At 37.5% G+C, this 21,701-nt stretch overlaps 3 protein-coding genes across 5 annotated transcripts; all 3 read left to right on the top strand.

Annotated features, from left to right (window-relative positions):
- Positions 1-1,332: 1,332 nt before the first annotated feature.
- LOC111804734 (heparan-alpha-glucosaminide N-acetyltransferase-like protein (DUF1624)) lies at positions 1,333-9,652 on the top strand. Of its 3 annotated transcripts, none has more exons than XM_023689504.2 (14): positions 1,333-1,529; positions 1,613-1,753; positions 3,005-3,142; positions 3,238-3,319; positions 4,593-4,669; positions 4,748-4,863; positions 5,571-5,688; positions 5,907-6,023; positions 6,111-6,202; positions 6,972-7,038; positions 7,433-7,514; positions 7,610-7,701; positions 8,725-8,868; positions 9,145-9,652. In XM_023689504.2, exons 1-14 carry the CDS (start codon positions 1,491-1,493, stop codon positions 9,289-9,291), a joined length of 1,452 nt encoding a protein of 483 aa, XP_023545272.2. In that variant the 5' UTR covers positions 1,333-1,490; the 3' UTR covers positions 9,292-9,652. The 3 variants fall into 3 exon arrangements, with proteins under 3 accessions (XP_023545272.2, XP_023545273.2, XP_023545274.2); XM_023689505.2 differs by having other exon boundaries at positions 1,340-1,529; positions 1,605-1,753; XM_023689506.2 differs by lacking the exon at positions 1,333-1,529 and having other exon boundaries at positions 2,977-3,142.
- A 1,182-nt stretch (positions 9,653-10,834) lies between these two features.
- On the top strand, positions 10,835-15,779 carry LOC111804737 (26S proteasome regulatory subunit 6A homolog). Its single transcript, XM_023689510.2, has 10 exons — positions 10,835-11,054; positions 11,305-11,421; positions 12,231-12,338; positions 12,702-12,893; positions 12,987-13,178; positions 13,399-13,517; positions 13,598-13,685; positions 13,882-14,001; positions 14,281-14,421; positions 15,297-15,779. Exons 1-10 carry the CDS (start codon positions 10,938-10,940, stop codon positions 15,372-15,374), a joined length of 1,272 nt encoding a protein of 423 aa, XP_023545278.1. The 5' UTR covers positions 10,835-10,937; the 3' UTR covers positions 15,375-15,779.
- A 2,527-nt stretch (positions 15,780-18,306) lies between these two features.
- On the top strand, positions 18,307-19,810 carry LOC111805560 (acetylajmalan esterase 1-like). The gene is made up of 5 exons (XM_023690669.2): positions 18,307-18,577; positions 18,659-18,871; positions 18,952-19,100; positions 19,182-19,455; positions 19,531-19,810. Exons 1-5 carry the CDS (start codon positions 18,307-18,309, stop codon positions 19,746-19,748), a joined length of 1,125 nt encoding a protein of 374 aa, XP_023546437.2. The 3' UTR covers positions 19,749-19,810.
- Positions 19,811-21,701: the final 1,891 nt, after the last annotated feature.

The following is a 21,701-nucleotide window of genomic DNA, read 5'->3' on the forward strand; positions in this document are numbered from 1 at the left end:
GGGAGTCCTCTAGGGTTTCTCCTCTATGCAGGGGAACGTTGACGAGACGTAAGGGGTCTTAAGTCTCCTCTCCACAATTCGACTATCGTAGAGGGATTTTGACCCATTGTGGGAGTCTTCTAGGGTTTCTCCTTCTCCTTGCAGGGGAGGCGAGACACAAATATCCAATGTGTCATAATCTTCCACTTTTCACCAGTAGAGATTAAACTCTTGACATTTAGAATGATAATTGGTGTGTTATCTATATTCGGGTAGTCTAAAATGAGATTTTATTATTAGCCAACATAAAAATATTTTATGTAGTTGATAAAGCTATAATCAAATTGCATAATTCAAATTATCTCTTACTTTAACGAGTATCTAAATTATTCTATTATTTTTAAAGAAGTTATAAATGATATTGAACATAATTCAATTAGACTATAAATTATTGATATTTTAAAAGTTGATAAAAATTTTGACAATAAAATTTATAATTTTTGGCTCATTCTTCTTAATTTTATTGATTTGTGAGGTTAAAAAAGAAAAAGAAAAAAAAAAAGAAAGAAGTAACTATATTCCGACTATTTTAAAAAAATTCAGATTTTCTGACAAAATTAAATATCCTACTTTTAATGAAACAAAATCTAAATTTCAATATTTCATTTTTAAAGTAGTCCTTTTAATATAAGTTGAGTTTTTTCTTTGCACTTTTAAATATTCAACTTTAGTTTTTTTTCTTTTTAAATATCTTAAAAATAATCCACGTGGTTAGTTTATTATTGATTCTTTCTTAAATAAAACCTTCCATTTATAAGTTTTAAAGTTTTTTTTATTACTTAATCAATTTAATAAAAAGTTAATTTTAAATGATTAGTTTTACTCAAAATACAAAAACTAAAATTTATATTTATTTAAAATTACACAATTGAAAAGAAAAATAGAACATAATTCAAAGTGCATTCAAATTTATATATTTTGTATAGATTATATTAAAGTTTATATTATTTGTCCTCTCTATATTTTAAAATATTATACTTTTAGAAAGTGATATTTATATTACATCCACTATTTATCTCATTTTCCTCTATGAATGTTTAATTAAAAGAAGTAAAAATATAAAAACCATTTTAAAACCATTAAAAAAAAAAACATACGTTGGATGGAAGTGTCCTATATTGATTAATTTAGGGGAAGGCGTATGAAAGTGTCCCACATTGATTAATTTAGAGAATGATCATGTATTTTAATGAAAGAATAAACACTTGAGTCGTGTTCCTTTAATAGTATAGAGCTGAAGTGTTATAATTATAACTGAATAAAATTAGTATTTAAACCATGAAATTAGATTCTTCTTGAAGAAAGAAGAGAGAAAAACCCGCCCCGCAGGAAGAGGAACCCGCACTGCCGTACGATCCCCCAAGAAATCAGGAGCTTTCACAATTCCGAGCTTTCCTTGTCCATTTCTGATTCTCAAGGAAAGTCAACTCTACAAGAAATCATTGGAGTTCATGAATGACGGTAACAGTCAAAACGAGATTTCTGAACCTGTAAATTCCTTTTCCCCCTTTCACAAATCAATCATTGGCCGTCGTTTCAGCTTCAGCTGAGCTAATCCACTTCAGTTTTGCAGCTCATTTCGATGGAAGAAATCAAGTCCGATTCCACTCCTCAGCACCGCCTTATCTCGGTGGAGTCCGATGCTGTGCTCTCAAAACCAGTAAAATCGAAGCGTGTTGCGTCGCTTGATATCTTCCGAGGTCTCACCGTCGCGGTACTTCTGTTCTTCCACCCCTTTTTTGTTCCCTTTTATTCATTACTGGATGCTTTGGTTATGGATGGTGCCAGAGGGTTTTTATTGGGTTGTATTAAAGAGAAGAGTTAGTAAGAACAATCTTTCTTCCAAACCCATTTTCAATGTCTGTGAGCAATTTTGATGCAATGTTATTAATAGTAGGTTTTCGTTAGTTGTTAATGTTGGATGAAAGTCTCAAGTTGCTAGGTGTTCACCCCCTTCGGGGTTCAACCTCCTTGTTGGGTACATCACCCGTTGTCTAGCTCTAATACCATTTGTAATCATCCAAGCCCACTGCTAGCAGATATTCCTCGTTGGGCTTTCCCTTTCTGGCCTCCCCTCAAGGCTTTAAAACGCCTCTGCTAGGGAGAAGTTTCCACACCCTTGTAAGGAATGATTCGTTCCCTTCTCCAACCGATGAGAGATCTCGCAATTTTGACCTACGGTTTGGTGCCATTGTTGAAGGAACTGGAGTTGAGTTCTCACGATCATAATCAGACGGAATTTGCATTTGTCTCTTGGTCCTTCAGAGCGCTTGTGTGATGTCCCACATCATTTGGAGAGGAGAATAAAACACCCTTTAGAAGGGTGTGGAAACTTTCCCTTAGCAGACGCGTTTTAAAGCCTTGAGGGGAAGCCTAAAAGGGAAAGCCCAAAGAGGACAATATCTGCTAGCGGTGGATCTGGGTCGTTACAAATGGTATTAGAGCTAGACATTGGACGATGTGCTAGCCTTCTGGCTATTCCCCAAGAGGGGTAGACACGAGGCGATGTGCCAGTAAGGACGCTGGGCCACAAAGGGGGTGGATTTGGTGGCGGTCCCACATCGATTGAAGAAAGGAATGAGTGCCAGCGAGGACGTTGGGCCCCGAAGGGGGGTGGATTGTGATGTCCCACATTGGTTGGGGAGGAGAACAAAAACACCCTTTAAAAGGGTGTGGAAACCTTCCCCTAGCAGACGCGTTTTAAAGCCTCGAGGGAAAGCCCAAAGAGGACAATATCTGCTAGAGAAGCCCGTAAGGGAAAGCCCAAAGAGGACAATATCTGCTAGCGGTGGATCTGAGTTGTTACAACTTGGACAATAGTAGAATTGATAATCATTTTTTTGTAGAACTCTATGATTACTCAAATATCATGTTGATGCTCATATAATTAATAAAGAGACCGTTGAGCTTTCTAATGCTTGGTATTTTATTTATCAGAGCTTTTTAATGTTAATGGTGCTTATAGTTGATGATTTTGGTTGATGATGCGGGGGGAGAATGGCCTATGATCGGTCATGCACCATGGTATGACTGCAATCTTGCAGATTTTGTGATGCCTTTCTTCTTGTTCATTGTTGGGATGGCCATTGCACTCGCACTGAAGGTTCAACTTCTGTTAATAATTTTTTTTTGACAACATGTATTGGAGTATGTTTTAACAGTGTTTTTCTTGTTCCTGGTCTGGTTTTTTATTTATAGAGAATACCGAACCAACTTATGGCCATTGAAAAGGTCACTCTTCGAACTTTAAAACTCCTATTCTGGGGCCTTCTATTACAAGGTCAGTTTTGCCTCCAACTCTTCTCTCTTAGAGCAGTGCACTAAAGATTGAGGTGCAATCAGCTAAAGTTTCCTTCTTGATGTCATGTTTTGTGCTTTTTATGCGGAAGTCGATGGGAAAACTCTTGTTTCTGTGAATTTTCTTTATCCTACTGCCATCTATCTGACAATCCAAGCACGAAATGTTTGACACGTTGCAATCATGCTGGGAGTCCCTACGTATGATGGTAGAGAGGGTTATTGTCAGACTAGAAATGGTAAAAGTGTATTCTAGGAGGGGCAAGAAAGTTGTGTGAGAATGTATTTAGGGATTTAGGTTACATAATGTATTGGTAGGGAAGATTGGTATTTGAGTAGAGAGAGTTTCTATTAATCTTTTGGGAACAAGGAGTTTTTGCCCTCTTGAATAGGATTGTGAGATCCCACATCGGTTGAGGATGAGAACGAAACATTCTTTATAAGGGTGTGAAAACCTCTCCCTAGCAGACGCGTTTTAAAAACCTTGAGGGGAAACTCGGAAGGAAAAGCCTAAAGAGAACAATATCTGCTAGCGGTGGGCTTGAACCGTTACAAATGGTATCCGAACCAGACACTGGGTGATGTGTTAGCAAGGAGGCTGAGCCTCGAAGGGGGGTCGACACAAGGGGGTGTACCAGCAAGGACGCTGCGCCTCGAACGGGGGGATTGGGGGGTCCCACATCGATTGGAGAAGGGAACGAGTGCCAACAAGGACGCTGGGTCCCGAAGGGGGGTGGATTGTGAGATCCCACATTGGTTGGGGAGGAGAACAAAACATTCTTTATAAGGGTGTGAAAACTTCTCTCTAGCAGATGCGTTTTAAAAACTTTGAGGGGAAGCCCGGAAGGGAAAGCCTTAAGAAGACAATATCAGCTAGCGGTGGGCTTGGGCCATTATAGGCCCGAAGGTTTCTTAGGTTACCTTTTGAACTTTTGAAATCTTCCTCCCCGTGTAGTTTATGAATAAGTACCTATCAGTAATCCGTTTGAGTAATATGAAAAAAAAAAAACATTCGAACAAGACCAAGCAGCTGGATTACTCTTTGGGATAGTTACAAGGATATATATATTTTAGTGTCTTCATTTTTTTCCCACTGTCATGATCTTCACTGCAAAGTGATAAGTTAAGGTCTCACCTTTTGATTCTGATAGAATCACCGTTATCAGTTTAAAGGCTCTTATTTATTGGCACTATATTGTGCAATATCAGTTTTTTGGCTTAACAAAACTCGACTTCGGGTCAACTATTTTGTTTAGGTGGCTATTCCCATGCGCCCGACAAACTGACTTATGGTGTTGACATGAGAAAGATAAGGTTATGTGGCATTCTCCAGGTATTTTGATATTGAGATTTGTATTTGTTAAAATGATTATAGAAGTTGCTAATATATATTTTGAATCATCTTTTATAGAGAATTGCTCTAGCATATTTGGTTGTGGCACTTGTGGAAGTACTTTCAAGAAAAACACAAGCCAGTGGTCAACCATTTAATCACTTTTCAATATTCAAGTCATACTTCTGGAATTGGTAACCACTTGCACTACTATTGATCAGTTATCTTTAGGTTTAGGTTGAGGATTGTCGGGAGGGAGTCCCACATTGGCTAATTTAGAGAATGAATGAGGCCATTTGGGGAAGCCCAAAACAAAGCTATGAAGTCTTATTCATCTTCTCTTCGTCTTCTTCTTCAATCAAAGACAGTAAAGGTTCTTATGCTCAAAGTAGACAATATCATACCTGTGTGGAAATCCGTGATTCTTAACATGGTAAGAGCCATGCCCTTAACTTAGCCATGTCAATAGAATCATCAAATGTCGAACAAAGAAGTCGCGAGCCTCGAAGGATAGTCAAAAGTGACTCAAGTGTCGAACAAAGGGTGTAGTTTGTTTGAGGACTCCAGAGAAGGAGTTGAGCCTCAATTAAGGGGAGACTATTTGAGGGCTCCATAGGCCTCATGGGAGGCTCTCTAGTGCACTTTGTTCGAGTGGAGGATTGTTGAGGATTGTTGGGAGGGAGTCCCACATTGGCTGATTTAAGGAATGATCATGATTTTATAAGTAAAGAACACATCTCCATTGGTATGAGGCATTTTGGGGAAGCTCAAAACAAACCCAGTAGAGCTTATGCTCAAAGTGGACAATATCAAACGAGCGTGGAGATTCATGATTCCTAACACTTTATTCTTTTTTTTTTTTTGGTTGCAACGAGGATGATTTTTCCTTCTTAAATCGCAGGCTTGTTGGAGCTTGTATTCTTATTGTTTACTCTTCTCTCCTTTATGGAACATATATTCCTGATTGGCAATTTACTGTCACTGACTGCGAGAGTGTTCATTATGGAAGAAATTTCACTGTAAGTTCCTCGTGATCATCAAACTTATTTCAAATCACCATTGGTTCTTGCAGTCAATTTCTTCAATTCACTTCACAGTGTTTTGTTTCAATGACAGAGTAATTCCAATTTTTCCTTTCAAGTCTATGATTTGCTGAATCTAGATGCTATTTATTGAAAGGATTTTCTTGCCAAAGGCTAGGATTATCTATTCTAAGCTATTTCCATATCAAATTTAGGTAGCTTGTGGTGTAAGAGGAAGTCTGGATCCTCCGTGCAATGCCGTGGGATATATCGACAGAAAAGTGCTGGGAATCCGTCACATGTATGCACATCCTGCTTGGAGAAGATCGGAAGTGTGTAGATACGTTATTTGCATCTCGTAAGTTGATGATATAAACTTTTGATGGCTCATAATATTTGACACTGTTTAAGTGCTGCAGGCCTGCACTGAGAATTCTCCGTACGCAGGGCCTTTCCGAGATAATGCTCCGTCATGGTGTTTTGCCCCGTTTGAACCTGAAGGAATTTTAAGGTCTGTCATGCTGATATAATTCAATGCTATGGATTCTGATTTATTTAAGGATTATAGATTATTCGATGCTCGTTTCTGAGTTCTTCCATAATCGTACTAGAATATGGCGTTTTTGTTGGAAATAGTTGGCACTTGAACATATCAGATGGGTTTGCTAGATACAGAAAATGGAACCTTAAAACGCGTATGGTAGATAGATATTGTCCTCTTTGGACTTTCTATTTCGGGTTTCCCCTCAAGGTTTTTAAAACGCGTATGCTAGAGAGAGGTTTCCACACCCTTATAAGGAATGTTCTGTTCTCCTCTCGAACCAATGTGGGATCTCACAATCTACCTCTCTTGGGGGTTCAACGTCCTCGCTAGCACACCGCTCGGTGTCTGGCTCTTGATACCATTTGTAACATCCCAAGCCCACCGCTAGCAGATATTGTCCTCTTTGGGCTTTCCCTCTCGGGCTTTCCCTTGAGGTTTTTAAAACGCGTCTGCTAGGGAGAGGTTTTCACACCCTTGCAATGAATGTTTCGTTCTCCTCTCCAACCGACGTGGGATCTCACATGAAATATGCTTAGAAATACTGAAATTCTATTTACTTTTGCAGCTTCATAGCAACAGAGAATTGAATAAAATGAAATGAAATGTTGAAAAGAATTCCTACTCGTTTCTTATTTATGAGGAACTTTTGATAATGAACTATCTGCTTTTGTTCATTATAGTTATAAAACTAGATTATTTTGAACTTCATCAAGGGTACACATCCTTGCAACTGCAGCTCGATATCTGCCATTCTGTCCTCAATTATTGGAGTGCATTTTGGGCATGTTCTTATTCATTTTCAGGTTAGCTCTTGTTCATTTTAGCTGTTTGATTCGAGCTTTGTTCTAGTTTGATCCCTAAATGTAACCTTTTCGTTCCGATCTTTTAGTTAAATCTTCCAAAACTCCCTTGTTATTATTGGCTGGTAACGTCTTTTTTACGTCACATATTCTATTTAGATGCGACGGAGAGACGATGTCCTAGTGATTGTATAAAGTATAAGAATGCACCGCACGAGAAACTTGCAAGAATTTGGTAGTCATAGGGATGTTTTGGACGATTCCACCGAACTACAGTGATTATAGTTTAACTTCTAAAACTATAAGGATAGAATTGAAACAAAGCTTGACATGGAACTAAATGCTAATCAACATTTTTGCAATTCCTTGTATGCCATTTGACGCTGCTTATTCACAGGATCACTCAGCTAGGCTGAAGCAATGGGTTACTATGGGCTTCACTCTTCTTATTTTAGGACTTGTTCTTCATTTCACTCATGGTGTGGCACATCATCCAACTGTCAAATCTGTGCAACTTTTGCTGTATTTATCTTCGTTTATTGCAAATAACAATATGCGTCTTTGATCGATGCAGCGATTCCATTAAATAAGCAGTTATATACGTTTAGCTATGTCTGTGTGACGTCGGGTGCTGCAGCATTGGTTTTCTCAGTCTTCTACGCTTTGGTACTCTTCTCTTCTTCTTTAAACTACTTTTCAGTTATGTTCCCGCCTTACTTCAGTTGTATTTAAGGATAACAGTTTTGTGCTTGTATGCATATGAAGTTGTGAGATCCCACGTCGATTGGAGAGGAGAACGAAGCATTCCTTATAAGGGTGTGGAAACCTCTCCCTAGTAGACACATTTTAAAAACCTTGAGGGGAAGCTCGAAAGGGAAAGTCCAAAGAAGACAATATCCGCTAGCGGTGGGCTTGAGCTATTACAAATGGTATTAGAGCTAGACATCGAGTGGTGTGCCAATGAGGACGTTGGGCCCCCAAGGGAGTGGATTGTGAGATCTCACTGGAGAGGAGAACGAAACATTTTTTATAAGGGTGTGAAACCTCTCCCTAATAGATGTGTTTTAAAAACCTTAAAGGGAAGCCCAAAAGGAAAAGCCTAAAGAGGACAATATCTGCTAGCGGTGGGCTTGGGCGGTTACAAATAGTATCAGAGCGAGATATCGAACGGTGTGTCAGTGAGGACGCTGGGCCTTCAAGGGGGGTGGATGAGCGGTGTGCCAGCAAGGGCGCTGGCCCCCCAAGGGGGTGGATCGTGAGATCCCATGTTAGTTGGAGAGGAGAACGAAACATTCCTTATAAGGGTGTGGAAACCTCTCCCTAACAGACGAGTTTTAAAAACCGTGAGGGGAAGCCCGAAAGGGAAAACCCAAAGAGGACAATATCTGCTAGCGGTGGACTTGAGCGGTTGCAAAAATAGTATCAGAGCCAGACACCGAATAGTGTGTCAGAGATGACGTTGGGCTCCTAAGGGGAGTGGATTGTGAGATTCCACATCGGTTGGAGAGGAGAACGAAACATTCCTTATAAGGGTGTGGAAATCTCTGCCTAACAAGTTTTAAAAACCTTAAGGGAAAGCTGAAAAATGACAATATCTGCTAGCGGTGGGCTTGAGCTGTCACAAAGTTCTTCAACTTGGTTCCTTTCTTCACTATATTGATAAAAGTTTCGCTTTTCCCATCGAGACAGGTTGATATCTGGGGTTTGAGGTACTTGTTTCTACCATTGGAGTGGATTGGGATGAACGCGATGCTCGTGTATGTTATGGCAGCTGCTGGCATTTTTGCAGGTTTCATCAATGGATGGTATTATGAAGACCCCCACAACACACTGGTCTGTTCTGTTCTTTGCTGTTTAAACAATAACGTATACCATCTTTTAATTATATTGGACAAAGAAGATTTAAGGTAGAAAAGTAGCATAGCAAAGGACCAACATGATTGGTAAAAGTTCTAGAACTGAAATAGAACAAATTTGAAAGTCTATGGACTAAAACAAGATTTAAACTTCGTTTATATAATCACGAGTTGACAAATGAACTCGAAGTCCAGTTTTTGTTTCTCGAGTCTGTTCTAATCCATTATTATCTGTGTAACATATCCATGGCAGATCTATTGGATAAAGAAGCATCTTTTCATTGGAGTTTGGCATTCAAAAAAAGTGGGCATTCTCTTGTATGTGATCTTTGCAGAGATCCTGTTTTGGGGCCTCGTCTCCGGGATCTTGCATCGGTTCGGCTTATACTGGAAGCTGTAAAATAGTTTTCTTATGTTCTTGATGCCAAAAGCATCGTCTGTTCATACAGATTGTCCTCTCTGTGCTCGGGATCGTCTCTGGTATCTTGCATCGGTTCGGCTTTTACTGGATGCTGTAATATAGTTTTTTTTTGTTCTTGATGCCAAAAGCTTTGTCTGTTCACACACATTGTCTTCTCTGTGTTGGGGCATCGCGTCGGTTCGGCTTACAGTATTTTGATTGTTCTTGGTGCCAAAGCTTTGTCTGTTGTGGTACTGAAAGGAATGGTTGAACTGATTTTCTGATGTATATTTAGAATGTTTCAGCTTCTCTATCTTGTTCATCAAGCAAGCAGAATAGATATTGATGGCTGATTTTGATACTCTTCATGCTTCTCTAGCAAGGCTTTCCATGGTCAGACAGGTAGTGGAATTTCTTTCCCATGTAACGGCCCGATCCAGATCCACCGCTAACAGATATTGTCCTCTATGGACTTTCCCTTTCGGGCTTCCCCTCGAGGCTTTAAAACGCGTCTGCTAGAGGAAGGTTTCCACACCCTTACAAATGGTATTAGAGCCAGACATCGGACGATGTGCCAGCCTTCTTATTGTTCCCTGAAAGGGGTAGACACGAGACGGTGTGCCAGTAAGGACGTTGGGCCCCAAAGGGGGGTGGATTTGGGGGCGGTCTCACATCGATTGGAGGAAGGAAAGAGTATCAGCGAGGATGTTGGGCTCTGAAGGGGGGTAGATTGTGATGTCCCACATTGGTTGGGGAGGAGAACGCTGGGCCCCAAAGGGAGTGGATTTGGGGGCGGTCCCACATCGATTAGAGGAAGAAAAGAGTGCCAGCGAGGAAGAAAAGAGTGCCAGCGAGGACGTTGAGCCCCGAAGGGGGTGGATTGTGATGTCCCACATTGGTTAGGGAGGAGAACAAACTACCATTTATAAGGGTGTGGAAACCTTCTCCGTGTTTTAAAGCCTTGAGGGAAGTTCGAAAGGAAAGTCCAAAGAAGACAATATCCGGTAGCAATTGATTTGGGCATTACATAAAGAGTTCAACATTAATATTTTTTTTTAAAATTTTAAATATTATTACGTCTCTCAAAATTTTAAACTGTCTAATAAGTCTCGAACTTTCAATTCTATTTCAGTCGAAATATTAAAAAATTATAATAAATTCATAAACTTTCCATTTTTTTTTAATTACGTTTATGGACTTCAAAAAGTTTTCTAAATATATATATATAATTATTTTATTAGATATAAAATTTAATTTTACATTTAATAGATTAATTATTAATAATTTTTTTTAAAAAATTAATTAGGTCCAAAAATTGAAGGGAATTATTACAAATATGGGGAATATTTTGGAGACAAATATAAAAATTTCACAATAATTTCTAGTTTCTCTCTGGCAAAGGCCCACATTTATTACAGGCCCAATTGTGGAACAGGTTGGCTCGTTAAATTTTCAGCCCAATTGTGAAATCCTGAGGCCCAATAAGTTATCGGCCCAATTAGCTCTCTTCTAATTTCTTTCTTCGGCGACAAGTTAAAATCTTCCATTTCTATTCTTTTCTTACCCTTCTTCCTCTCTCCATCTCTGCTGGTCTCGTGTAGCTTTGTGCAATTTCTGCAACTCAAACTCCATTGAGTTTCATCCTAATGGCGACAGCTATGGTTGAAGATTCCAATTTCGAAGACGATCAGCTTGCTTCCATGACCACTGACGACATTGTTAGGGCTTCTCGTCTGCTTGACAACGAGATCCGAATTCTCAAGGTCCTGTATTCTTCTTTACTCTTTCAATCATGTACTGTTCAACTTTTTTAATGTTGTGCGTGTATACTTGTGTAATTTTGGAGTTCTTTTCGGTCTGTTTTGTTCTTTTGTTTCAGTTACTGAAAAATAAGCTCTCATGTCTCTACCTGATTGTTTTTATACTTTTTTTTTCTTCGGTGGCATTATTTAAGTCAAATTTTCAATAGGTAGTGTAGATTTCTGTTTTTTCTGACTGGTTATTGGAGTGTAGGAAGAGGTGCAAAGAACAAATCTGGAGTTGGAATCAATCAAGGAAAAAATAAAGGAGAACCAGGAGAAGATTAAACTCAATAAGCAGCTGCCTTACTTGGTCGGGAACATTGTCGAGGTATGCTGTTGGCTTGTTATACTCTCAAACTAATTCTTTTTCTCTCAAGATTATTTGTATATGCGGTTCACTTCGTTCTTGTAGCAAACCCCCGGTTTACCTTTTTATGTCAGGCTCCGGGATGGTTACATTTTGTATATGAAGTGAAATCAATTATTTCCTTGCATCTTGTAAAGGCTGGTGGACTGGAGTTGTGTTAATGTTTTTATTAAAATATATAAACTAAACAGAAACATTCTGGATTCTAATATTTATGCGAGGTTTAGTTGGAATTGTTTCCAATGAAGATATTCTACATCAACCCAAGGAAATGCGTGGGAGAAAGTTCACATTATTTAATCTTTGAAGTGAATCTTTGGAAAGTATGCTATTGGATATAATGAAAGAAAGGACTAATAGCTATTTCATAGGTGGTCGGGTGGTATTAATATTTATTTATGCTTTGTTTTCAGTTTTCTTGCTTCTCTTTCTGAGCCAAAAACCTTAAGTAACTTGGGATTTTATTACGTAGATTCTGTGATAAAAGGTGATCTTTTGAAGTTTCTAGTATTCATGGTTTAGAGATTTATGCTATCATTTTTCTTAAGAAATTGCTGCGTCTCTTCCTTCAATTTTCCATGTAATGGTGTGTTAATCATGGATGTGTTACTGTGACTTTTTATTCTACACCCTCTTGGAACCGCGGTTGATGTGTTACTTTTAACGCTTGTAAGGTTGATTTTGTCTCATTTTAAGTGGGCAAGTTGGTTTTGTTGAGAATTGGTCCACATTCGCTGAATTCTGTTCTTTCCTCCCTATTGATTTTTCAGATTTTGGAAATGAACCCAGAAGATGACGCAGAAGAAGATGGTGCAAATATTGATCTTGATTCACAAAGGAAAGGAAAGTGTGTTGTACTGAAGACATCCACTCGCCAGGTTACTGTAACCAGATTCTTTTATGTGATCATATTATGTTCTCCACTGTTCTTACTGTCAATGATTTTACGTCAGTAAAATTTCTTCAACCACAATTTAGGTTGGAATCAATATAGTTAGTGTAATATTTTGTGATTTAAAAGTATGATAAAATTTCTAACTGATTGTGTTCACTGACTCATTCTGTAATGCTGAATCATAAGATATGTTAATTGCATAAACTGGGCAAGTCGATTATCATTATCAAGATTTCGTTAGTTCGATACTCTAGAAACATGCTATGTTTGCTAGAAAAGTCTCAGTCCTCTTATTGTCCAGAAATTTGCAAAAAATGTGTTAAACGTTAGTTTTTCTTGGCTGCAGACTATCTTTTTACCTGTTGTTGGACTTGTGGATCCTGATAAATTAAAGCCAGGTGACTTGGTTGGTGTAAACAAGGATAGTTACCTGATTTTGGATACTCTGCCATCTGAGTATGATTCTCGAGTGAAGGCTATGGAGGTTGATGAGAAACCTACCGAAGACTACAATGACATTGGAGGGCTGGAAAAGCAGGCACTTTCAGACACTTGATTTTGTCCACTAGTTCATTACTTTGCAGGTCATATTGGATGTCATTTTTAATTGATCGTTACATTAATGGCACAGATTCAAGAACTAGTAGAGGCCATTGTCTTACCCATGACTCATAAAGAGAGGTTTCAGAAACTAGGAATTCGTCCACCTAAAGGTGTGCTTTTGTATGGACCTCCTGGCACTGGGAAAACTTTGATGGCACGTGCATGTGCAGCACAAACAAATGCTACCTTCTTGAAATTGGCTGGCCCACAACTTGTTCAGGTACAGATATGCTTAGGGAAAATAGTTATTGGGTCAAGAAACCTCAGATACTTATCTCTCTTACAACTTTTCTTTGCATCATACTATATTAATGAAGCTAAAAGGTTATTTTTGATGTCCCTGATTCAGTTGAATTGGCTTCATGTGGTTTTTGTACCCTTTTATTTCTCTTTCTTTTAGTAGACATGTCTATTAGCAATGTAACTTGGAATTATCGCAGATGTTCATTGGTGATGGTGCGAAACTTGTTCGAGATGCTTTCCAGCTTGCAAAAGAAAAATCCCCCTGCATCATTTTTATTGATGAAATTGATGCTATTGGAACCAAGCGATTTGACAGGTCTGTTAATGCTTTCCCCTTTCAGTATATTCATAAAATTCTCTTTTATTTATTTATTAATTATTATTTTTTGACTGCAGCGAAGTAAGCGGAGACAGGGAGGTGCAGCGAACCATGCTGGAGTTACTCAATCAACTGGATGGGTTTAGTAGTGATGAACGCATTAAGGTTTTTCTTTTGTTCCTTCCTTGAATTATTTTGATATCAATAGTGCTGTGGTTCCACATCAGGGTAGGGTGAGGGGTTTATGTTGATTTGATCAGCATTTGACTTCTAAAATCTCTTGGCCTTTGGGGCTGTTTAGTATTTCATGATGTTTCATTTTCATTTTCATTTTACTAAATTAGAATTTTTATCATTTCAGGTTATAGCAGCAACAAATCGTGCTGATATTCTTGATCCAGCACTCATGCGTTCTGGTAGATTAGATCGGAAGATTGAGTTTCCTCATCCAACTGAAGAAGCCAGGGCCCGAATCATGCAGGTTCTTATGCTTATCTTATGTTTTTGTGTTGCTTCTTTTTCAGTTTTTTCCCAGAAATTTCCATGGTAGCAAAAAATTTCCCTCTAAATCTTTCAATTTTGAAAATTTAGAGGACAAATGAGAGAGAACTATAGAATTTTAACCTTTTTTTTAGAATATAATTTCTTAATCTACGATGAGCTAAGAGGTCTTCCTCCTCTCCGCTTTGCCCATGTTTTCCCGTGTAGTATGTATATTATTTATTTGTCATTTCATAATTATTATAAAATACAATTTTAGATCCACTCGAGGAAGATGAATGTCCACCCAGATGTCAATTTTGAAGAATTAGCTCGGTCCACTGACGACTTCAATGGTGCACAACTAAAAGCTGTTTGTGTTGAGGCCGGCATGCTGGCTCTTCGCCGTGATGCAACTGAGGTGCTCACTCTCTCTCTCTCTCTCTCTCTTGTACACGCACACACATCCTTAATCAACATATAAGGGTGCTCTCTCTCCTCATGCATCTTTCTTCCTTCTAACTTGGAAAATATATCAATTTTGTGGCTGCCTCATCATAATAACCGTTGGATTATTCTATATGCCTCCTAATAATTACTAGATATAATTTTGAGGCGCATCTACCATTTTTCTCTCACACATCCAGTAGATAGCCACATTGTGGCCAACTCTTTAAGTAATTTATGAACCCAAAAGTTCCCAAGGTGTTGGATTGAAGGCCTATCGAAAACCCTTGATGTCTCTTGGAATTGGCGTTAGGATATTCACGAAGTTAAAGGTTATCAAAAAGAAAAAGAAAAAACTTTCAAGATTATATCTAATAGGTTGTTTGCTAATAGATTATTATATTTTCAAATTTGTGTCTAATGAGTCTTTAAAAGTTTATTATATTTTCAAATTTGTGTCTAATAAGTCTTTAAAAGTTTATTATATTTTCAAATTTGTGTCTAATAAGTCCTTAAAAGTTAAAAAATGTCCAATAGGCTATGAGTTTTCAATTTTGTGTCTGATCCTTTACCCATTGAATATTTATTTAAAAAAAAAAAAAAGGATAATTAGACATTTTAAAGATGTCTAAACAATAAGGGACTAATTAAACACGACATTGAAACTTTAGGGACCTCTTAGATGCATCGAACTTTGAAATTTGTTAGACATAAGCTTGAAAGTTTGTCGAGTACTGAGTTGAATTAAAAAAAAAAAAAGAAGGGATGATGAGGGTTGCAGTGGTTGAATGAATTTGAAGAACTACCGATCATTTGATCCCTTTTTCTGTGTTTTGGTGGAACAATCAGGTGAACCATGAGGACTTCAATGAAGGGATCATCCAGGTTCAAGCCAAGAAGAAAGCAAGCCTGAACTATTATGCATAGAGCTACCGACGAAGACCGACAGTCGTGGGGCTGGCAACTCGAGAGAGAAATGAAGTTTTAAGCGAGACGTTTGTCAACAAAGACCCCAGAGTAGAAGCTCAAGTTTCGTGCAGTTTGTGCTCTACATTTGGATGTATGATAGAAAGATGGCGAGGCAGGGAGGTTGATGGAAGCGCGCCTCCTCTAAAGATTGTTCGAGTTTTTCATTAGAATTAGTTTGTTGTCTGCTGTGAAAACTGAGAAGCATTTCAATCTTTACACCACATGACAGAATTAGTTGATTGTTCTGTGTTGTTAGAAAGCTTCTATAAGAGTTTACATATGAGAGGCTTCTACTGGAACTGCTAATTCTAAACCACATAGCTGACGCCAAATAACTTCATCATGGTAAGAGCTTGTTTGAAATTTCTTCCTTTTTTTTTTTTTTTTTTTTTTTTTTTTTTTTTTTTTTTTTTTTCTTCCTCAATTATAAATTGTACTGATTGCTCTTCCTCGAAGCTCGGCCGCTCGACCAAACTTTTCGACCATACTCGAGGCCAAACGGTGCTCCAATCGCCATGAACATAAGCTTCAACAGGTACAGTTGAGCATGGCTATCTCGAGTCCTTCCTATAACCAAACTCTCTAAAACTAAACTTAACATCGCTCAAACCTACTTTCCTTGCTTAAATTGTCCTCAACCACGCCTCTCCGTACGAAAATCGGCGAAAAATTGGGGATATGGGTGGATTTTCTCCCTTGTTCTGCCTTATCTCTTCTATCACGGGTTCTTATGTATGATTGGTGTCACAATCATACTCTTGCAGTAGCGGGATAACTATTGTGCGACACTTGTTCTAACCTAGTGAACAAGTGAGCCATGTGAAATACAAATTTCGTGCACGATATCGGCATATGCTTGAACCTTGGGTCACGTTTGCGAGAAGCATATAACCTACGTAAGAATTGACAATCAGTCATATTTTTCTATAGTATATTTTGGGACATTTTAGCCCTGGACATCAAATTACAAGTTCGATATTACATTGAGGGACCTAGTCGAACGGGTCAAACGGGCCAAAAATGGACTCACCATGCGCTGTCATGCATTTCTCACGTGAGTAAGGAACATGTCTAGGAAGGGAGATGCGTGTCCTCGACTCGACATGTGGAGGGCAGCGATTCTTGTGTGTGCACTTACCTCTTGGGTTCGATCTTTGGCAGGCATAAGGTGTTCTCTTAATCTTTTCTTCACAAAACATGGCATAATCGGTCGGGTTGGATTGGGTTCCTGGGTCGAACTGGCAGATCCGATCAATGGAGACGGGTCCGTTTGCTCTGCGGGTCTGCATGCACCAATCAGACAACCGCATGATTCCTCACTCGGCCAGCTGTGCTTCCTTCCTCGTTAGCCGACACGTGTCTCTGTCGATGCCTGACACATGTCACCTCCTTCTCCAAATGCACGTTCACCTGCATAGTTAAATGAACTTTGCCATTAGCTTGCTACTGCATGTGAATTGAAGCTACACGATATGCCCGAAGATTGAAATTATTTACTACTGCATGGGACTTGGAGATTAAAAAATAATTGTAAAACTATTTGTTACTGTATGTGAATGGGGAATTGACAATCAAACTCCGGAACTTACTTTGACAATATTTTGGTTACATTTGATTTTCACTAAACTAAGATGTTTTGCTACAAATGATGCTCATTCATGATGACGTGTCTACGTTATATGATAATGCTATATGATGTTGTATGATATTCAATAATATTACATGATGACATTATATGATGATGATGCAAAATAACATGACGATGTAAGATGTATGATGACGAGATGACGTAGTACGAAGTTGTTGCATATTAAGATGATGTGCATGTATTAAATGTTATAATGCATTATGACGTTTATTTTTCTAAGACACAACCCTAGTTAATGTTAATGATGATGAACGTATAAAGGCCAATACATGCATGTTAGTTAGAGTAATATGTGAATGGGTAGAGGGTTGTGTCATAAAGATGATTTAAGGATGAAAACTATATGGACCTCATGCATTTTGTGTTACATATATATCGGATTACTTCCACATTTATAATGATGATACTTAGGGGTCTACTGACCTCCGAGCATCGATACGAACAACTAGCTAGACTATGATTATGGGAGGTGTGAACCACCTATGGATCTACACTTGCACGTGTGGGTTGTGTGTAGAAAGTACTACACATCCAATTTTGTTCGAACTGGAGGTCACTCCTATGATAATTTTATCGAAAAGTCCCTAGATCATGGGTTGTATGTGTTTGCATTCCCTAACCCCAATAGTGGGGTCACCGTTACTTCTATTTCAGGTAAAGACAAGACATCTTTGTAGGTTGTCGATGACACGTGCATAGGATAATGGTATTTCGATTTTAGACCTAGGTTAGAGTAGGATATTTTTACTTTTAATGTTTTATTTAGTATTTCTTTATGTCATTTTAAAGATATTTTTGAACACGTAAATTCATGGTAGTACTTTATAATGAAATTTTAAATGTTTAATTTAACATAAAAGCATATGTAATGATGATGATAACAGACTTTAGGTTAGTAGAAATCTAGGGCCGTTACAGTAATTCATAAAATTTTCATTTATTTAAATGTAATCTAACCTAAATAAGTTAATAATTAAATTTTTAAGATTATGAAATTTTTTTGAACATCTTACAATATCCTCATTCCATGATAGATTATATTTCCTAAAAGTAAGCTACTCAAAACTAAAATCATCAAAGATAAAAATAGATTAGAATTTCCAAAGATTTAGGAAATTCAAAAACAAATGAAAACCCTTTTATCTTCCCAAAAGGAATGGGAAAGATAGTAAGCTATAAAACCAAACCTCTCACCCTTCCACCATTCAACAATTCCAATTCCAATTCAGAAGTTGTTCAACAATGGCGGCTTCCACCAAATCTCCTTCCTCTATTGTTCTTGCTGTTCTTCTGGTTCTTCTTTCAGTTCTTGGCTGTCCTTCATCCAAAGCCCATCTGCTCAAAACTTGTATGTTCGACGCTATTTACCAACTCGGCGATTCAATTTCCGACACTGGAAATCTCATTCGTCAAAACCCCAACACCCCATTTTCTAATCTTCCTTACGGTGAAACGTTCTTCAACAAATCCACTGGTCGCTGCTCCAATGGTCTTCTCATGATTGATTACTTTGGTATCCCTTCCTTCTAACCTTATATTGTACTAATATTGTGAAGCCCCCCAAATTGGTGTCTAATGATATGTCAAATTGCAGCTTTGGACGCTGGACTTCCCTTGGTGAACCCTTATTTGAACAAAGATGCATTGACAAGACATGGTGTGAATTTCGCAGTGGCTGGTTCTACGGCTTTGTCTTCTCAACTTCTTTCTCAAAAACAAATCTTATCTCCGCTCACCAACTCTTCTCTCAACAAACAACTTTATTGGATGTTCTCTCATTTCAACTCCATTTGCTACAATCAAAGAGGTTTCTAATTTCTCTCCAATTAATTATATTTTCTTTTATATATCTTCATTTTAATGTGTATTTTGTTTGGTATCTTATAGATTGCAACGAGAAATTAAGGAATGCTTTGTTCTTGGTGGGCGAGATCGGTGGGAACGATTATAATTATGCGTTGTTCCAAGGCAAAACTATTCCAGAGGTGAAAGATATGGTGCCCCAAGTTGTTCAAACCATAAAGAACGCCGTTGAGGTAATTTTGGGTATATATTTAACTTCTTGAATTAGGGCTTTTTTACTTATCTCTAACGTTTTTTTTTTTGTGTGTCTGCAGAAAGTGATAAGCTACGGAGCTACTCGAGTTGTTGTTCCTGGAAACTTTCCAATCGGATGTTTACCCATCTACCTAACTGGATTCCAAACTAATGATACAACTGCTTACGATGAACTTCATTGTTTGAAAGATTTGAATGGTCTGGCTACTTATCACAATGATCAAATCAAGCAAGCTATTGAAGTGCTCAAGAGAGAGAATCCACACACCATAATCGTATATGGTGACTACTATAATGCATTGTTGTGGATCCTTCGTCGTGCTTTTACACTCGGTATGGTTTTCTTAATTATTATTAGCTTAATACAAAACAATTGATATCTTAATCATTCATGTTTGTTGTATTTAGGGTTTGATGAAACTTCTTTGCAAAAATCATGTTGCGGGATTGGAGGAGACTATAACTTCAGTCTCATGAAGATGTGCGGAGTTGGTGGAGTATCAGTTTGTTCAAATCCAGATGAACGTGTTAGTTGGGATGGAATCCATTTGACTCAAAACGCTTACAAATTCATGGCATATTGGCTCATTCACGACATCTTTCCACAACTTCATTGCATTGTTTGAATTTTGTTTTAGTTGTTTCTTTTTGGTTTTTAGCTTTCTTATTTTGTTTTTGCTTTTTTTTTTTTTTTTGGGTGTAATGTTTTATAAAGTTCATTAATAGAATTTTAGTTTTTGTTTTATTGTTGTTTTGGTGTAATATTTTATAAAATTCATTAATAGAATATTGGTATTATTTTAAATTTTTTTTTGAAACATTGTAAATATTTTGTTGATATTTTCATTATATTATTCCAAAAACTAAGAAATATAATGAAATTGTCACTGTGAACATGTTTCATTACTCTCAAATGGTATGTTTTCATAGAAGTTTATGTGGTTTGGGTATTAAATTGGGTTTAAGACACCTTGTAACAACCCTAATTTACTGCTGAAATAGAGCTGTCACCATACACATGACATAAATTTTAATGCCGAAGCATTCATTTAAAATAATTTTATAAGACGATGTCATGGATTAATACGTTTGCCTAAAAATCTTAAGATAAAACAACGCTAAATATTCAATGCAAAATAAAATAAAACTAAAGAAAAAATTAAAATGATGCCCTAGACTAACCTAACATCTATAACATAAAATGCAACTACTCAAACATAGATTCCATGGTTTTTAATGCGACACCACTATTAATCGTACATGGGTGCCTTACTTTTTCTGGAAATACTTAGCAAGTGACCCCACTAACTAAGTAAGGGACCCCACTATTGGGGTCAAAGAATATAAACACATACCACATGAATAAGACATAAACAATATTCTCTTAGGTGGTCTCCAATCGGTACAAGTTAGATGTGTAGTATTTATCTACACACGGCCCACGTATGCAAACATGAGCCCACCAAACGGGCTCGCACACCCTTTGGATCTGTTGGTCGGGCTAACTCCTTTGGACTATAGCTAGACATCCAAAAGAGTTGGGATATGAAGGATATTGTCTATTGAGACATGGAAATTGATGTATATTTATAGCTTATTCAATCTTTTAGAGAATAAAATTATATACGGAGAATAGTCATATATATATACATACATACACTATAAAAATCCTGTATCCCATATTTCTCCTTACATTTTCTCTCTTCTATTTCTTTGTGATCGAGTGTGTGAGTTGGTGTGCGATCCCAACAGAAAGTACAACCGTCGTGCACCATGCCAAGCATGATGGTCATTTCACTCTCATAGTGTACGCACTCATCATAAAGAAGAAGTATTCCGATGTATGTGAATATACAATTATGCATGAGGTCCCCATACTTTGTATCATAAATAAATCATATAGAACAACCCCTACCATTCCTCACATATTGCACTCGCTAATATGCATACATAAGCTTTTATAAATCATTTCGTTCCTAACATAACTTTTTGTTAAAATATCATCACTAGCCCAATATGGTTAATCCTAACCATATAAATCATTTCGTTCATAACATAACTTTTCGTTAAAATATCATTACTAGCCCAATAGGGTTAAGCTCAACCATTGTATGAGTAGTCACATTGTAGGTTAGAAAAATGATTTAGAAATTTTAGGAATAAATTTAGGAAAATGATTTAAAAATTTTAGGAATAAATTTAGGAAAATAATTTAGGAATTTTAGGAATAAATTTAGGAAAATGATTTACATACACATTAGTAAACACTTTAGAAATTTTAGGAATAGATTATCCATCATCTAGTATAAATACCCTCCACCCTACTTAGGTCATCATCCCAAGAAATCCCAAGCAATACAAAGCAGTAGTTTCTACCGAGTGGCTTGTAAATCTCTTCTTGATTGGTCTTAATAAAGTGTGAGAGTGTTTCCCACATTGAGTTGTGTTCAACAATCTGGTATTAGAGCGAGGTTAGTGTAGGTTATCTTATCTCTTGGAATTCTTAGTATGCTCTGTGGTTGTAGCTCTGTCTGATCTTCCACATCAGAAACGATTTCTTGAGATTAGTAGTGAATAAG

The sequence above is a fragment of the Cucurbita pepo genome, chromosome 11 (genome assembly GCF_057944985.1).
Source record: "Cucurbita pepo subsp. pepo isolate OVF chromosome 11, ASM5794498v1, whole genome shotgun sequence".
In the NCBI taxonomy this organism is placed as follows: domain Eukaryota; kingdom Viridiplantae; phylum Streptophyta; class Magnoliopsida; order Cucurbitales; family Cucurbitaceae; genus Cucurbita; species Cucurbita pepo.

Bases quoted from the DNA above. Each gene is read 5' to 3' on its own strand.
- LOC111804734 (XM_023689504.2), top strand. From the start codon at position 1,491: ATGAATGACGGTAACAGTCAAAACGAGATTTCTGAACCT. The intron at 7,702-8,724 runs GTACTCTTCTCT...CCATCGAGACAG, and splicing joins TCTCAGTCTTCTACGCTTTG to GTTGATATCTGGGGTTTGAG. The intron at 8,869-9,144 runs GTCTGTTCTGTT...TATCCATGGCAG, and splicing joins AAGACCCCCACAACACACTG to ATCTATTGGATAAAGAAGCA.
- LOC111804737 (XM_023689510.2), top strand. From the start codon at position 10,938: ATGGCGACAGCTATGGTTGAAGATTCCAATTTCGAAGACGATCAGCTT. The intron at 11,055-11,304 runs GTCCTGTATTCT...ATTGGAGTGTAG, and splicing joins ACGAGATCCGAATTCTCAAG to GAAGAGGTGCAAAGAACAAA. The intron at 14,002-14,280 runs GTTCTTATGCTT...ATACAATTTTAG, and splicing joins CCAGGGCCCGAATCATGCAG to ATCCACTCGAGGAAGATGAA.
- LOC111805560 (XM_023690669.2), top strand. From the start codon at position 18,307: ATGGCGGCTTCCACCAAATCTCCTTCCTCTATTGTTCTTGCTGTTCTT. The intron at 18,578-18,658 runs GTATCCCTTCCT...GTCAAATTGCAG, and splicing joins TCTCATGATTGATTACTTTG to CTTTGGACGCTGGACTTCCC. The intron at 19,456-19,530 runs GTATGGTTTTCT...TGTTGTATTTAG, and splicing joins TCGTCGTGCTTTTACACTCG to GGTTTGATGAAACTTCTTTG.